This window comes from Erpetoichthys calabaricus, chromosome 1 (assembly GCF_900747795.2).
Source record: "Erpetoichthys calabaricus chromosome 1, fErpCal1.3, whole genome shotgun sequence".
NCBI classification, from domain to species: domain Eukaryota; kingdom Metazoa; phylum Chordata; class Cladistia; order Polypteriformes; family Polypteridae; genus Erpetoichthys; species Erpetoichthys calabaricus.
In genome coordinates, this window is record NC_041394.2 from 54330701 (window position 1) to 54348775 (window position 18075).

Below are 18075 nucleotides of genomic sequence, written 5' to 3' on the forward strand. Positions count from 1 at the left end.
TGCCAGATTTTTTTTCAATATAATTTCAATCAGTTTATTAGTATTTTGTTTTTTGATTTTATTTACTAAAGATAGGCTTAGCACAAAAATACAAAACAATATGAAACAAGAACACTGATATGCAATAGTTCCATTCTCAAGCAACACTATCTATTTTCTGTAAACTAAGAATAAGAGAGATCAAAAACTTTTAGCTAAAATGTAATAAAAATCACAGCATGAGAAAATATGGTCGGTGGGCAATAGAGGGCAGGAAAACAAAATGTCCAATTAACAATATTGATGGAAGAAAATAACCTCTGGATCCTCACAGTCCTTTGGTACAAATAAGTCAATGTATGGCTGACTACTGCCAATTGGCACAGATCACCTTGTAGGGTATCCTACAATATCATATGGCAGATGCAACAGACCACAAATGTTCATTACATAAGAAAATGGACAAAAGGAGCATTTTGTCTACAAAAAGTGGGGCAAAATCACATCTGACATAAATAACTGCCATTAAAGCTATAATCACCATTTAGATAAATATATGGAAAACAATTGGCTTGTCTGCCAAGTGTGGGATTGTTTAGGAAAGTTCCTGCTCACTTACTGCGGGATCATACAAGTGTAAGTTTGAGTTCATTGTCATGAGCAAAGCCAAATTCCTACTTGTAGGCTGACCAACATGTAAAATATCACCATACAATGACATCATGAATGGCAAGGATTATCATATGAATGTGTAAAAATCTTACATATTCTTTTTAAGTTATAGCAGTATATGAGTATTTTATAATCAGTATGGTATTGTGGGTAAGGCAATGGACCATAAACAAGAAGGCTGCTTATTCAGTTTTCACCGTACTGTGTGACTATGTGCAGCGTTGCTTAAGCACTGTGTACTGTAATTGTAAATAAAAAGAACACAACAAATTGTGCTCCATACTTGTCATGTAAGTCACCTTGAACAAATAATATACAATCATAAGTCACAAAAGAGTTTATTTGCAAGATCAATCAGATGCTTAGCTTTTCATTCTGTACTAATTGAATTTGTAAAGCATGAGCAGATATTTTATAAAAGACCCAAGTAATCAATGTTTATTTTGGATCCAATGTTTCCCCAATGTCCATATTAATAATTTTCACAATGTGTCTGATTTTAAAATTCTTTAACTCAACCTAGAAATAATTATTTTTTGGACTTACTTATTTTTCTTCCATATATGTTGTGGGTCATCTTGGTTTACCAAACTGTGGATGAGATTAAAAAAAATTAAAAATCCAAACTATACCAAAAAATAGCTAAAAATAGTGTCTACAATTTCACAAAACCAAAATTCAAGGATTATGACTAATATTTTTCTTTGTAATATTTTACCTCTGCAAGATTAAATGTACATGTACTAAAGTTCACAGCCATGATTTTTGTCATTACGCCCTTACAAAGATGTGGAAAATTGCACAAATGACAAAAAAGGCACCAGTGTCATTGGGTCTATACAGTACATAGTTGATTTATTCTTTTAATATCTGCTTATAACAATTCCCATTACAATCTGTAAACAATAATAATGCAATAAGCAAAAAAAATAATTACCTATTGTAGTTTCTTTCCAAGCACTGAAGTCGAACTTGGGGATGTCCGAGCATGAGGTATAATTATCATTGTACGGAAAGTACCGGAACACAGATGGAGGAACCGCCTGAACTCCGGTATTGTCACAAATAATACGATGGAGTGACACGTTCCTTAGAGCACTCTTCTGGCTATCAGTGAAGATGCCTGTATTTTCCCACCAGAACCTACAAAAAACAAGAGATCGACCTGTTATCTGAGGTACACTGAGAAAAACATATATTGTACAGAATAACAATATCAGTCCCGTTGTGTTAGTGCAGATTACATTAATGAGTTTATCTCTAAAACTCTTTTAAGGATGCCTCCTTAATTTATAATTTGATATATGCTCTTTTTCTTTGTACACGATTTCCCCCCATATCTCAAAGTCATGCAGATTATGCTAACTGGTGACTCTGTGTGTATATATGCATTTATTTACTGTATCTATCTGTGTATGTAAGTATTTATTTAAAGAGCTTTTGTAAAAAGCCAAATTTCCCACTGGGGACAAATAAAGTTCTATCTCTATCTTTATCTCTGTCTCTATTTCGATTTCTGTCTTTATATTGCAAAAACTGAAATCTGAGCAAGTGAAAGGTTTTTATATCACAACATTAAATCTTGTTTCCCTTATTGTAAGAATTATTGACATATCAAAAAAATTTGTAATTACGATTATTTAGCTTACTTTAAGAAATCTTCTCAAGTTAATTTTGCTTACTCCATTGCTAAATAAAAGCAAAACAGCTCCCATTTAAGGGAGTTTTCTGGCCTAGTTTTTGCACATGCATTTTTTGCAGTGTATCCAGGCTTCTATTTGGCCCCTGATACTGCTTGTATGGCACCAGAAACCAGATACAGTAATTCTGAATGGTGATAGATGGATGTTTTAAGCAGTATGTTGTATTCTTATAGCATATACAGTAGCAGTAAAAAGAAATGCTTTTGTAAAATGCAATGTTACAAGCAGACTAACTCGTTGCCTCACAGTAAACTAATTAATGAAAGCTCAAGCTACTCCATCATCTGTAACTTTGGCAGAAGATACAGTTTAATTTGTTTCTAAGATCTTTCTCATGACTTTACCTGTCTCCATTCCTTATCCTCTGAAACTGGCTTCCTATTATACAAGCAAACAGGGGTCCCACTCTCCCATTTGGCACAAATGGCTCAACAATTCCTCCAATCCAGACATCAATATTGTTGGGAGTTCCATACAGACGAATCAGTGCCTTTGCCAAGGTTTGGTTGTTGAGGATCACTCCAAGTTCTTTTTCGTCTTTGGGCTGGCTAAGACCACAGAAGCCTCTCCATGCATTGTATCCTACAATCAAACACAAATGGAACACAGTTCAGATCATTGTCTATAGCTGGACATTGCTTCAGTAAAATTCAGATGGCCATGGCTTTTATAGAGGGATATAAATCATTTTATTCTAACTCTGGGTCACACAAGATTATTTGTCTCTTATTCACCACTGTTAGTACTGTAGCTATAGACATTTATTTTATTAATAAGTTGTTTAAACCTCCTACCTAGTAGATAAGAAACGAGACTGAAAGCCAAAACATTGCAAAATCAGTCCTGACCAGCTTTTAAAATGTAGTGACAAATCCACCAAACTCCAAATGAACAAATGTATACAGTGTTTCTGTATAAACATGCATTGTAAAATGTTTTAAGGTAAGGATCATAGAAGATATTAAGTATGACTCATCTTATTTATTATGACAGTCAAATACAGTATTTTGCTTTCAAGATTAGATTGCATTACAATTTTTTCCAGATATATAGTGCATGGAGTATAGAGTATGTTTGCATAAACCTCTTTGCATGTAAACATATTTATCTTTTTATATATATTGTTTTATTTTTTAAGAGCACGTAGAGCTGAAGTGCCTTGCCCATGGTCAAACAAGAAGCCAGTGGTGGTGAATGAATATTTAGAGAGGTGGTTTACAGTAAATTTCCTGTCCTCTGGGTTAAGAATATACACGGATTCAAAAAATTCTGTATGGTATTTCAGTAACAAATGCATGCTTTAATATTTACAGATTGAACTATCCATTTTTCATACTGTATGATGCTTTCCATATCTAAATTTTGATATGATTTGTCAAGAATTCAAACCTGTGTGCTTCCTTTAGAGCAAGTAATCTGAAACATTGAGGTCAGATTAGTGGGATTCTCCTAAGGGTGTATTTAATTTCAAAACATATTAAGAAGTCAGCAAGAATGTATTTCTTCTAAGAAAAGTAAAGTGAAGGTGGTATTGCATAAGATTAAACCAGTTTAACTCACTATATGGTGATTACAAAATAATGACTAATGTAACTGTCAGGGTTTGTCCTGAAAAACTAGCTGGCATTGCCATCATCAAATTAATTGCCAAGTCAAATTATGGCCTCACATTGAGTAATGCTCAAAACTGGATAAAGTTGAAAAGGAAAAACATGAAAGGCAATTTTTGAAAAAGTTTATTACTGATTTTTTTCTATTTTTTTTTTCTGTCAGGCACTGCTTCACTTCATTTACCTTGAAGTCCGTGATCTCTTCCGCGTTGCAGGTTAAGAGATGCCAAGTCAAGAGCAACCTGACTGGTCAGCTGAAAGAGTCTCTCCCGCAGTTCATCATGCATCAGCTTATCCTGTCTATTAAGCTTTGCAGGCATGGAAATAAGACCTCGGATAATGGGGTCAATTCCACCTGAAACAAAGAAACCATTAAACATACTCAGTGTGAGCATAAAGCCATTTGGGTGAGAAAAAACTTCCAGTTTGCGTTGTGTAATGTAAAGATGGCACAACTTTTGTTTGTCATTTGAAAACCACTTCAGATTTTAAGAGCAATACATACCTTCAAAGACAATCCTCCAGGGTGTGAAGAAGCCATTGTGAAGGAGAACATTAGGATACAGCGTGTGTTGCTGATAGCTCCTGTCTAGACGAAATATAAATGGCTGGATAGTGAGGTGAGCAAACCGGAATGCTGCAGTAGAGAAAACACTGGAAATGGATGGGTCGACAGAGTCATTATAGCCTGTGTAATCTGAAAGATATGTATTCACTGCATCAGGACCAATGATGAGAGGCAAATAATCCCGGAAGATCATAATCTGTAAAAAAGTACAAAAATGGCCTTGTAACTTCTAGCATTCAGTAAACATTTAAATACAAAAGAGAAGTTAAAGAAGATAGATTTGCAATGACTTGCCAAAAGGAATACATTATAGTGTAAATTTTGTGTTACTTGCATGTAGTTTGTATTAGTCAATTAATTTCTGATATTTACTGTTCATACTATAACATAACTTTCTCAAACTCATCGGGGTTAGAGCCTACCCCAGCAACACTAGCTGCAATGAAGGAAACAAGCCTGGAAAGGCTACCAGTCCATCATAGGACCCATTCTTGCACACAAGTCTCAGTTAAGAGCTATTGAAGAAAAAAAAATGGTGTTCTTAGCAGAAAACCAATGGTGACAGGGTGAGAACATAAAAAGGACACAAGCACAACAACCTGACATTGAATACAAACAGAGGATGCTGGGTCCATGAAAGAGCAGTGCAGTGCTAACTTTTTGAGCAATTCTGCCACCCTTTCGTTGAAAGGACATACCCAGAAAGTGGCTAATGTTACACATTTTTTGAATATATTTGTTTTTGAAGAGAATATAAGTTAACATTTTGTTTTAATTAATGGTCTATAGCAGTAAAACACTGCTGTTGGTAGGTTCAATCAGTCTTAGATTATGTGAACTTTTCAAATGTGTCATCTGTACTGATGTGCTTTTGATTGATTGCTGGTTCAATGTCAGCTCATTATTTAAAATTGACCTGTGCTCCTCGTGGGCTTCTTTCAGTGACTCCATTTTCACTGCACACTAATTAATTTGGGTCAGCACACAACATCAAACAAGCCAGAAATATTTATGAGGTGTCTTGTAATGTCCAGGTGCCACATCCAGGGTTGGCTCTTGCCTGATACCCATTTCTAGTAGGATGAGCTCAGGCTCCCCTGTACTGGGAAATGGACTCTGGAAATTACTTAATTGATAGATTCAGTTCTCCAAGCTGTTTGTTAACATTTGTTTGGGATGATATCTTAAATGTGAAACTCAAAAACTGATTAAGTGATTGGTGAGATTCTTTTAACTGGAACTAAAAGGCAGAGTGTCACAGAGAAATCAAATGACACACTTCAAAAAATAAGATTCTGATACTGTGTATAAGGTAATTTTTTTGAACAGCAATGACTGAATGCATATATCAAAATACTTAAAGTGGAGAAGGACAAACAAACTGTGATTGCCTTCACTACACTATTGGCACGCAGACTTATTTTGCTAATCTGGAAGAATCCTAACTCTCCTCTTTTAAGTCAGTGGGTAAATGATGTTTTATATTATTCGAAATTGGAAAAAAATTAATTCTCACTTAGAGGATCTGTGCAGAACTTCTTCAAAACCTGGCAGGATCTAATTAATAATATTTTAGAATATGCTCTTGAAGCACTGAGGAAGTAGATTCTCTCCCTATTTCTTTTTCTTCTCCATTTATCTGTATCCGCCTATTAAACTCTTCAATCTATTTATTTTTTACTATTTTTAAGTTTTAGTCCTTTGACCATGCTCTCTTTCTCAGGGGTGGGGGTGGATTTGGTTTCAATCTTATTTTTCTTTTGTAAAAATTGATCTATTTGTATGGAATGATTACAATAAAATCAATAAAATTTAAAAAAAGTTTTAAATAAGCTATATACTGTGTACATATTATTATTATTATTATTATTATTATTATTATTATTATTATTATTATTATTATATGTTTTATAGCTAATATTTTCATTGAAATGCCATTTCAGTCAGACATTAATTCCAAGCTATTGTTTTAAGCTTTGCTACTCAATCAATGGTTCCCCTTAAAATGTGAAAAATGAATCAATTGAAAAATGTTTGCATCTTTGTATGAAAGTAATTTTGCACTGCATACAGGTCTTATTTTGTTATATAAGATTACCTGATGAAATGCTCCTACAACCTTCCTTGTTTCCTGGTAAATGGTTTCACCATTCCATTGTGGATTAATTTTCCTGAAAATCTTTGCAATACGGTTATGCTCTCTGAGGAACATAGTGTGAATAGCTGTGAGTGCAAAATTTTCGTTGACACGTCCATCTCCTAAAGATTAAAAACAGATGAAGAAATCACAATACTATAGACAACATGCATACATTACTATCATTTATTCTGAACAGAGTAGCTTCTTACCTGCATTGAAACATTGAACTTCTTGAACTGTTGGGTCCTTCGTAACAACTGATCTTGTGGCACAGGCGTTCTTTGTTGCATTTACAAAGGGAAGCAAATCATAGCCATCATCCTTGTAGTTTTGGTTAACAGCCAGAAGGCCAAAGTCATTGGTCTTGTTTCGCAGTTGGTTGGCCAGGGAGTCAGTGGACCCATAAATCATACTTGCATCAATAAAGGAGGTAAGTTGATTAATCTGGAAACGAACATTTGGGCTACCAAAAATGTAACCTGTGTATGCTGTTCCACAAGCTGGAGCTGACCGGAAAAAGGGAATACAGCTTTTGGTGTTGCCAAATCTGGGATCATTTGGTGGAATCTGAAAATATAGGTTCATAAAAAATTAAGTTATACAAAAAAGGAGGTTGTTCTTTTTTTTGTAATTGCAGTTTTCTCAATAACTAGAAGACCAAAAAACTCTTGGCCACATGCTGCATTTTAGCAATTATCCTGCATGCAGCCTTCTTAAAATTGCACTTTCAATGGTTTCTGGATAATATAAAATAATTATATTAACAATCAATACAAAATACAATATAAATTAATTAGTGATCTTTGATATAGTGGTGCCCAGTCTTGCATGTGATGCTACTAGTATGGGCTGTAATTACCTTTGACCCTACAGTCTTTACAAAGGGTCATTAAATGGCAGGATGGATGGAAGGAAGGAATGGAGATTAAATATACTGAAACTAATTGTAATAAGCTCATTCCTAAAAGTCAGTATAACTGAAAAAAATAACACATTAGAGGAATAATACAAAAATTATTGTCAAAACTATAGTACAATTCGTCTCAGTAAGTGAACTATAACCCAGGATAATCAGGTACTTTATTCCATTAATGCTGGAAAGTAACTTAACTGAACTAACTGAAAAGTAACTGGAACACTCAAATGTGATAAAGCAACAAAATTTGTTGCTTATTTAGTATTGACTATATGAAATCTTGTGAATGTTTTAAAAATGTTAAAAGGTCAAATATGAAAACAACATGAATAAATAGACATCACTTCAAAATGCAAAGATGAAGTTACCCTTAATAAACCCTAGGCATCAAAAGGGTGTTGTCAGTCATTTGTTGATGTCTACTTTGTTTAGCTTTGTTTTGAACACATTCTAATTATGTACTAATAATATATTAAAGAACTGTGACAGAAAATATAAATATCATGGTAATAATTGTACTTGGTTGTCCAGCATTTCCTTGCATAAATGGTTTGATTTTTCTATGTCCAAGCATTTGTAACTGGTCTGGTTTCCTCACTGGGGGCTTCAACAAAAAAGCCCAAAGATTTCAGGGACCAAAGCTTTACTTGCTACTGTGGTGCAAAGGGTTTTAAAAGTCCTACCAGCAATCCATCCAGTTTCTGCTTTCACTTTTTCTCTTAAAGTGTCTTGGGAAGCCAGGGCCTGTGACACATGATGTAGACTAAACCTACCTCTGTAATGTGAGTCAACACCTAAAGTCTATTAGATCAGGACAGCTTTGACTTGCCAGTTACTTTAGTATGCACTCCATTTCAATGTGGAAAAAATTGTGCAGACATTGGTATGACATGCAAGCTCTACAGAGACAGCAAGAGGGCAGAAAACTGAACCAAGATCCCTGGAGCACTGCTAAAACAATCTGCCAAATGCCAGTTATCTAGCCATGAAAAGGCATTTGACTGGAAAGTATGAGGCAAGTCAAATTTTTTACTCTGATCGAAAAATAATAAATTTGTATTCAAATACAGTATCCTGGTAAGTGTTTCCTTATATCCTTATATCAAATCTCTATCTTTTTTCAAAAAGATACTACCAGTCACGAGTTTTAGAACACCTCAGTTTTTAAGTAATCAACAGACGTTGGGACACTTGTGCAAATTGTTTGCTTCATCTTGCAAGGCTCAATTTACTTTAATTGCTGTATAACATCTGTAGGTTGTAACCTATTAGTTGTTCCCTAAAGAAGGCCATTTGTAATATTCTGAAATTTCCTTTTTTCAGTTTATGATAACCTAACTTTAAATTTCAAACTGTTTTAGGTCATTCCTTGCATTAAAACTGATTAAATTTGAAGAAAAACTGGAAAAACTGAGACATCCTAAAACTTTTGACCAGTGTTATACATATGGATAGTGCTACCTACATAGGCGCTTTACGGTGAAAGGTCTCACCTGAACAGGAAAGCAGGGTTCAGCCTGCTGACAGGATGTGCTACAGTCAATTCCATCATTGAAGGACCGGATGCTTGGAGATGTAGGGGTGTTGGTCAAGTCATGATCTGTCCATTGTCCAAACAGCACCATCATGAATGAGTACAAGTTATCTTGAGGAAGGTTTTCATTTGGTGTATGCAAAATTATATTGGAGACTTCACGGACCTAAAATCAAAAGGCAACAACACAGTTAATTTAAATCCTCTTTTACAATTAACACTTTACCTTTTGTGGTTGACTTTAACAGACTGAAAATGTACTCAGTATAAACTTTTTTAACCATTGCCTGGACTTTCTTATCCATGAACTTTAAACCATTATAACAAACAAGTCTTATTATGTTATTAGAAAAAGTCATACTGCAATGAGGATCCTCTACTTTATTGGCAAATAGAATTAAGAGGTAGACATAGGGTAAGAAATGTGCATCAAACAGCATACAAGGCACACAATACAACCACTGAAGGTACAAATGCTATTGCCACCAATGTTAGCAATCATTTTAAAAATGGAACTCAGAAATGATCCTCAGGTGAATTCACTGCACAAAGTAGATGTACAGTATATACCATGTATGTATATGTGTGTTGCTGCTAGCCATTTTTGCAGCTTCATTGGTTTTATCTTGTTTTTTCTTAGCAGTGCTATGCCAATGATATACAACTGTATCTGTTGTTCCCTTCAGAAGACTACACAGTCTAAGCTAGGACCTCTGCTTGTCTCACTGACATTGCAACCTGGATGATGTTAACACCATCTCCAGCTCAAGCTAGCAAAGACAGACCTTCTTGATATTCCAGCTCCTCCATCTATCCAGACCCTCAGCTCTGTTCAGCTCAGCTCATTATCGTTAACACCCAACAAGTCAATATGCAACTTTAAGGTGCTGATCAATGACTAGCTGTCGTTCAGTGACTAGGTTGCTATGGTTTTTCGGTCTTGTAGGTTCACTCTCTACAATATCCACAACCTTAAATCTTATCAGGCAGAACATGCAACACAACTCCTTGTCCAGGCTTTGGTCTTGCCACATCTGGACTACTGCAACTCTCTGCTGGCAGGAGCACTGGCATGTGTCACCAAGCTGCTGCACATGATTCAAAATGCAGTTATATAGCCAATGTTAAGGTGGGCACATGTCACTCCTCTTTTCATATCACTACATTAGCTCCTTGTAGTGGCATGTATTAAGTTCAAATCCTTAATCACTAACCGGAGGGTAGTCAATGAATCAGCATTTATATACACCAAGATAATTGTGAGGTCCTATGTTTCTTCTTTAACGTGATTAAATTTAGCTCTGTTTCAGCAACACTTAAACTATGCAAATCCTTACCAGAGGAAGGCTGAACCCCGAGTACTTGGCTGCTGAAATCCAACTGCGTGGAATGGAGATGCCATCATCATATTGGGCAGGCAGCCACCGTGTGAAAGGGGTGTTTGAAGCACCAAGCCGACTGTTTTTCCTACAGATACAAAAGAAAAGAGAAAACATTAGTGAAGGTACCTGATAATGGTTGCATTGAATAGGGCAGCTTGACTCTAAAACCGAGATCCAGAAAAAAGTCCAACATTTTATCTAGCATCATATATGACTTCCAATAATCCAATCAGATGGGCTTTGAGAAAAACCAGACAAGTCTCCCCTCTATGAAGAGTAGAGCTATACCATGAGCTCTTCACTCAGCTACCTGCCCAGGAAAACAATCTGCAATATTGCTCAAATGTCTGTATAGGTGATTATTAAGTTATTATGTGTCCTCAATAAAAAGTAATTCAATTAGAACTTTCAGTTGTTCTATTTAGATGTCTCTGTTCATTTAAATATGTTTTCCATGTCAGTGTATGTTTTCTCCAAGCACTTTCATTTTCATCAGCAAAAAAGTTATATGTTACGGTAACCGGCATCTCTAACTGACTGCAGACAAATGTGATTTTGTGTGTGTTCTGTGATAAACTGACGTCTAGTCCAACGATGGTTTCTAACTTGCATACTGCTACTTACAAGATAAACACTTGTGCCACACAACCTTTAAGTGGAAAAAATTGATCCAGAAAAAGAACTGATTGATGGATGTTTTAGAATGTAATTAAGCTTAAAGTTACATGCCACTAAACCTTATTGGATGTTAACAATCTAATGGAAAAATAAATGCTCTTAGCTTTTCTTGAAATATGGCTGTGTACTAGTAAATGCTATTCAATTAAAGGAAATTGCTTTCTGTCTAAATAAAAAGTGAGATTTTACATAAAATATTCTATGTTTTAACCTCTATAATGTGTCTTAAAAATTGCTGCACAACCATAGCTCCTCAAACTTTCAGCCTAAAACCAGTGCTGTCATGATTGTCTCAGCTTGATTAACTGGAAGAATCCTTAAACATCTGCCAATTCACAATGAAAACAAGATGAAGTATACTATTACAATTAGAAAATATCATATTCGCTCAACAGGAAATGTGCTCAAATTTTTATTGAGTATTTGGAAGTCAGTTATTAATGCCATCCTAAACCAACACACCTTACATTAAGCACTGATTATACTCAGGAACATGCAGGACTTCCTATTCTCTGGTTTTACTAATATTACAATTTTTACTTTTTCTTACTGTTTCTACCCATCTATCTTGAAATCAGGGAACCACAGAGTGTAATGCATCAGGCACAGAGCATATACAAATGATTGTCGGGGTGCGAGTTTAATGAATGGCTCTCTCATACACACTCACAATTCTGATTTGACAGTTAAGCATAAAGTCTTTCTTTGCCTGAGGAATTATTAGAGTCTGGAACAAACTACCAAGAGAGATCTCTGGGTGAGATAATGAGAGAGCCTGCCTATTAGTCGATCAGATCAATCTGATGGACTGAATAGTCTTTACTTGTTTTCAAAAATATACCTATAGTTATGAGAAATAAATTCTGATAACCCTGACACTTACTAATACATCTTTTAACTGAAGGGTAATGCCTTGGGAAATGAGAAAGTTTGTATAACTAGCAAAGCCTTAGCCTAATAGCAGCCTCAACAATTTTCTATATTACTTCAACTTGAATATTTTCAGAACTAATAAACCAGACACACTTCATTATGGCATGATGGACAATGTGGTTTGATACTTTACAGCACTGAAATATGGATAAGTGAGCATGTGCTCTATATAGCACTGAGCAGATCATTTATTACTCATTTCAAATACTTTCACTTACTTGTTATTGCACACACTGGAGATGGTCCTGTATTTGTCTACTAAGGGGATTGTGTTGCATGACGGCAGCGCAGTTTGGGCAGCACAGCCAGTGACTCGGGCAATCACGTCCAGATCTTCAGGTGATAAAAGATCTATAAACCAAACAGAGAAATGCAAGAAAGTGAATTATGTTGAACTGCCAGTTGTCTTGAGGGGAACATTTCTATTATTCATTGTGTTACATGCCAGGAGGTGCTGTGTGTGATTATTGTACATTTACTTATTCGGCTGACACCTTTATCAAAGGTGACTTACAACATTTATGATACAATTGGTTTATTTCTTTTTTGGTTTTCCAATTTTAGAACAGGCAGGTCAAGTGACTTGCTCATGGTCACACAATATCAGTCGGATTTGAACCCACAGCCTGAGGGTTTGAAGTCTAAATCCTTAACTGCTACACCACCCTGTCTGCCTATAAAATAATATCAGTGATAATATTGGCCCATATAGCATTATATAACATTCACATTTATTTATTTGGGTTGACATCTTTATCCAAGGTGATTAAAGACATTGTTGATACAATTGGTTATATTTCCTTTGGTTTTCCAGTTGGAGCACAGGCAGGTCAAGTGACTTACACATGATCACCCAGTGTCAGTATCAGGTCATTCTGCACTCTAATATTTAACATATTAATAATCAATATTTACTATATTGTCTTGAGACAATCATGCAAATGCTCACAGAAATCAAAAGCTTAATACAATTTCAGGGTAACATGTCAGGCAATGCTAAGGCCTGCTCTACAATGCCATTATATCATCTCAGAATAACACAATTGCCCCAAAACACATCAAGAACAAATTTGTCAACCAAATTCTGTAGAGAAATCAAAATGAAAAAGAACTAATGCAATCTGTGTGGAAGGTCAAACACCCAAACATAAAGTGTGTTTACAGGCTTTCATCTATTAAGTGCCAGAGGAAAGGCTTATGGTGATGCAACATCTGTAACTTATCTCTCACTGATATCTATAAATTGGAATAGGAGAAGGTCAATCGACCCAAAAAAGCCAAATATCTCCCCCACCTGTTGCATATCCTTAGCCCTCAGTACCTATCTCACAATCCTTCCATGAAGTTTACAAATGCTCCAAAACACTGGAAACACTGACCTGTGGCATTCAATGAGCGTTTGTGGATCCTGCTCATCTTCCGCTGAATGATATCAAGGGTGGCTTCCATGTAGTCAGCTGCACGTACTGCAGTTCTGGTCTCTGCTGATGGTCTCTTCGAAAATGACAGCAGCTGAAGTGGTGACAACTCTCTTTTCTCAATTTTTGAAATATCTCTGCAAGATGGAGGAAGAGGACAAGTCAAGATGGTCCACATTTTTTCCATGCCCACACTCTCTCTTTGTACCTAGTTGCTTCTTTTCCCTATGGAAATCCTTTCCCTGTGAATACACTCCTAAATTTTTATACATTTTACTTTACATTATTGACGTGGCTCTACTGCATCTACAATAAGCTGTCCACTTGGACTTTCTTTTAAAATGACAATGGATGCAACCTTCAGCTTGATTAAGTGGGTTGGATGATGGATGGGTGGATGGATGGATGGGGACTGACTTCTTCCTTACTTTCCACACTTCAGTTAAAAGCCTCAGTCTATGAGTTTGAACGGATCAGCCCCAATGGAAACTCAAGTTAGAATGTGCTATGGTGCTGAACAAAATTTTCAAAGGTCTCGCAAAGGCAGGCAAGGCTCCTTGGATCAGTAATCACCACTTTTGAAGATCAGGTTTCTAACATTGGAGTAATCAGCCCACATTCGAACAGCGGAGCAGGGGAGCATCCCTTCTTTGGAGTGTTGAATGCTAACAAAGACAGCATTTGCCACGCTTGAAGTAATCAGCAAGATTAGGGTAGGGGATCCCTCTTAGAGGAATGACCTATTGAAAAGTAGGGAGGCATGCTCACCACCTCCAAAGCCTACTTGTCATTTGTCAATTTATACCTTCCTGTTTCTCCCATTTACCTTGACAGTCTGAGCAGATTTGTGGCCCATGGTGGCCATAGGACCCTAAGTAGCCACTTATTTCGCTTATGCCTTGTGTTGGCTATGCAGAGTATACTAAAACTGCCATGCCACGCTACTCATTATGGAAACTGTCAGGCCAACAACATATGAAGATTTAAATGCTTTTGCAGCATCAGATAAAGTTCTCAAAACATTTATATTGTATCCTAATTATTATTCATTTTTCAATGTGGTTAACTTTACGTTCATTATGTAAAAAAGCATTACAGTCAGGCAAGATGTTAATCTCTAAGACCATTCATTTAAACAGATTTGTTAGCTTACTTATATAAAAGTTGTCAAATTAAAAACTATTACATTTCTTTCTGAGTTTGGAAGTCTGGGTAGATATCTATTTAAGAACACACTGAATTGATTGTAATTGAATTGACCTTAGGACTTGTTTATTTAATAAAAGAACATTAAAAATAAATGAGAAAGACTTTATGGTTTAACCATTTTGTATTTTAAATGGCAACAGATAACAGTCTCTTGACCAAAATGTATTTTGTGGAGTAGCTTGATCCCAAAATGCAAATAATCATTCAGTATTGCAACTGCAGCACATACTGTATCATTGTTATATTATTATTGAATAAATACGGCATATGGATTAATGAATCTAAAACAAAATTTTATAATAACTACAGTTTGGTAAACTTGTCTCAGATCCTAATGAGTCTATGACTCTAAACTTCATTCACTGACACATATACTGAAATAGACAACTGACTGCCCAATTGTATGCTCATTACTCTTCACTTAAATTATTTTTGGGGAAAGGATTCTGACTTCTAATTGAAAGCAAACAAAGTACATACACATCTCTCGAATATTTGTAGGCTTCATCCACTATTTTCATGGCTTCCTGCAGAGCCTTTTGAATGAATGGCCGTCCCAGAGTTTGAACTGCAACAAAAAAACAGGAGAAAAAAGACCTAAGTGTGCATTGCACATTTTACTGATGCCAAGCTAGTGCCACAACAGTTGCATTTTTGCAGTGTTAAACCTAAACAGGACTGTCTGAATAAAATTAAGACATGACACTGTATGTTTTCAGTTAGGAAACAGTTTTTGTAATTCAGTAACTTTCATTCTAACATAAGGAGTAGACATGCAGATAATATATAAATCAATGTTGTCTGTTTCCCAGGACACAATCAGCATTAAACAACAAATTGTTTGTGTTTCAGCGTGAAGACGTAAAGTAATAATAATGATAATACACACGAGCAAATTACATTGACTGTGAATTTAAAAAAGATAAACAAATGAAATAAATATAGTACTACTAATAATTGTATAGTTCCATAAAACAATTAAATCAAATCAAGTACATGAGCATTTAGAGAACGTCCTGGTCACTACTCACCTGAATCTGAGACGGCATTTGTAATCTGAATAGCAAATGCTATAGAAATTAATTCCAAAAAGATCAGCTTCATGTCTGTAAGCTAAAAGAGAAAATAGTGCTATAATTATGTTTTTCATATTCTCAACATAGCAGACTTGAATGTCCAGAATTACAGCAGAGTTCACAAAATTAAAAATATTGTTTCACTTAAACTAAATACACTACATTAACACTGCTCACTGTTTAGCATAGTCTGACACTTAATTCATAAAGCCATCCACTTTTTAAGCTTGTCTGTTCAGAATGGAATCCTCCGTCACTGGGATGCCAGTCTAATGTATACTTCACAGTTACAGAAAAAATTATTCTTTTCACTTGTACAATGTTCCTCCATCGCTGACATATTATTTGAATAAAAGCCCATTCACAGTTTTTAAAGAAGGCACCTGCTTAGAAAGTGTAGGAAATATTTCTGTGCAATTGTACTAGTGCAAGATGAACAAATGTGACTTTGAAGCCCCAATTCACATTTTATCACATATGCACATTCCAGTTTGCTTCATTAATCAAAAATGATCTAAATATGAACATCAAACAAATTATGCATAAGGCTTAACTTTTTAGAGTGCTAACAATTCTCAACATTTAAAATTATTACCGAAAGGCTTTCTACCTATTCAAATATAATATAAGTTAGCATACCTTAAAGCCAATCTGGTGCAAGTCGCGTTGTCAAATGTCAGGGGTTAATGGAGCCAACGTCTCAGATTCCTCAGATTCGGGCTCACTGCTGCCTCTGATGCTTTTTGCCTTCCTGGGGCTGCCTTTTAAAGACAGCACCACACCCAGCTGGGATGCTACTTACAGGAAAAAAATGCAGCTATGTGTATTAAGAAATTTCCTTGTTCCTCAATATACATTATGATAACGTGCTTAAATTGGAAAATTTGGAAATAAGGAAGAGCACAGTCAAAAAATACATTTTTTCCTGAAAAATGTCAAACCACAAAAGTAATAACATATAAAACTGCAGATAATGCATTTAAAACATAAAATATTCATTATACTATATTGCTTTACCAATTTTGCAATTTTTTAAATTTAGTACATTCCTAAACATATGATATATTTTAGATGTATATAAAAAGACTATTATATAAAGGCTAATTTTAAAAATATATTTGTTTAAAGTCTGTGAGAATAGTGTATCTATTACTGAGGGTTTACTCTATTTTTTGAACCTCCATTTTTTTATACATACAGTATATTTGTTTTATGTCCTCACACCTGTTTAATCTTACTCAGGGTCTCGATTGAGTATCCACTTCTTTATACATATACTCCCCTACCTGTGCAATGTAATTCAGGGTCTCACCTGTCTTGAGTCTATCCTGTGAGCGTCAGGCTCAAGGCAGGAAACAGCTCTGAAGAGAGCAGCCATCTACAACACTCACCTAACACACGACCCAGCTTAGAGCTACCCATTAATGTGGCACACATTTTGTGGAATGTAGGAGGAACATCAGAGCACCTCAGACACAAGGAGAACATGCACATTCCACATAGACAGTGATTGGATGCAGGATTCAGACTCAGGACACTGGAGAATATAATGCAGCAGAGTTAATCACGGAGTCACCATCAAACCCTGCATTGTGTTAAAATATAAATAAACATATACTTAATACAAAACCATATTTAATACATGTGTGAGTCTGAATCTCATGCCTGGACATTGTTCACATGGAATTTTAATTGTTCTCTCTATGTCTGTGTGTGTTTTACATCCAGGAGCTAGACATGCAGATTTTGTTAATTGGTGATTCCATACTGTCTGTCCTCTTTGTAGCTGTGAGTGGGCCCTACAATAGATTGCCACTGTATCCTTGGCTGTTTCCAGCCTTGACACCAGTACTGATGAATCTAAATAAAATACATTTATCATGCGGCCACTAATCACTCACTACTTTGAAGAGAGTTATTGAGTACCACCATGGAAGTCATATCTTTGGATTGTCCTCTGCCAGTCCCTTGCTCTTATGGGTAGTAGAACCAGGAGCAGATAGATAGATAGATAGATAGATAGATAGATAGATAGATAGATAGATAGATAGATAGATAGATAGATAGATAGATAGATAGATAGATAGATAGATAGATAGATAGATAGATAGATAGATAGATAGATAGATAGATAGATAGATAGATAGATAGATAGATAGATAGATAGATAGATAGATACTTTATTAATCCCAAGGGGAAATTCACAAGAGCTGCTGAAAAGGCTGCCACTCTCAGCGGCGCCTGAGTCATCAAGGAG

The 18075-nt window shown here is 35.5% G+C and overlaps 1 protein-coding gene across 1 annotated transcript; it reads right to left on the bottom strand.

The window, feature by feature from the left end:
- Positions 1-1197: 1197 nt before the first annotated feature.
- LOC114650144 (myeloperoxidase-like) lies at positions 1198-16535 on the bottom strand. Its single transcript, XM_028799617.2, has 14 exons — positions 16458-16535; positions 15774-15848; positions 15223-15310; positions 13495-13670; positions 12334-12466; positions 10460-10589; positions 9082-9288; positions 6882-7239; positions 6631-6791; positions 4470-4728; positions 4149-4319; positions 2699-2936; positions 1589-1794; positions 1198-1242 (listed from the first exon to the last, which is right to left on the bottom strand). Exons 2-14 carry the CDS (start codon positions 15844-15846, stop codon positions 1235-1237), a joined length of 2208 nt encoding a protein of 735 aa, XP_028655450.1. The 5' UTR covers positions 15847-15848; positions 16458-16535; the 3' UTR covers positions 1198-1234.
- Between the last annotated feature and the right edge of the window lie 1540 nt (positions 16536-18075).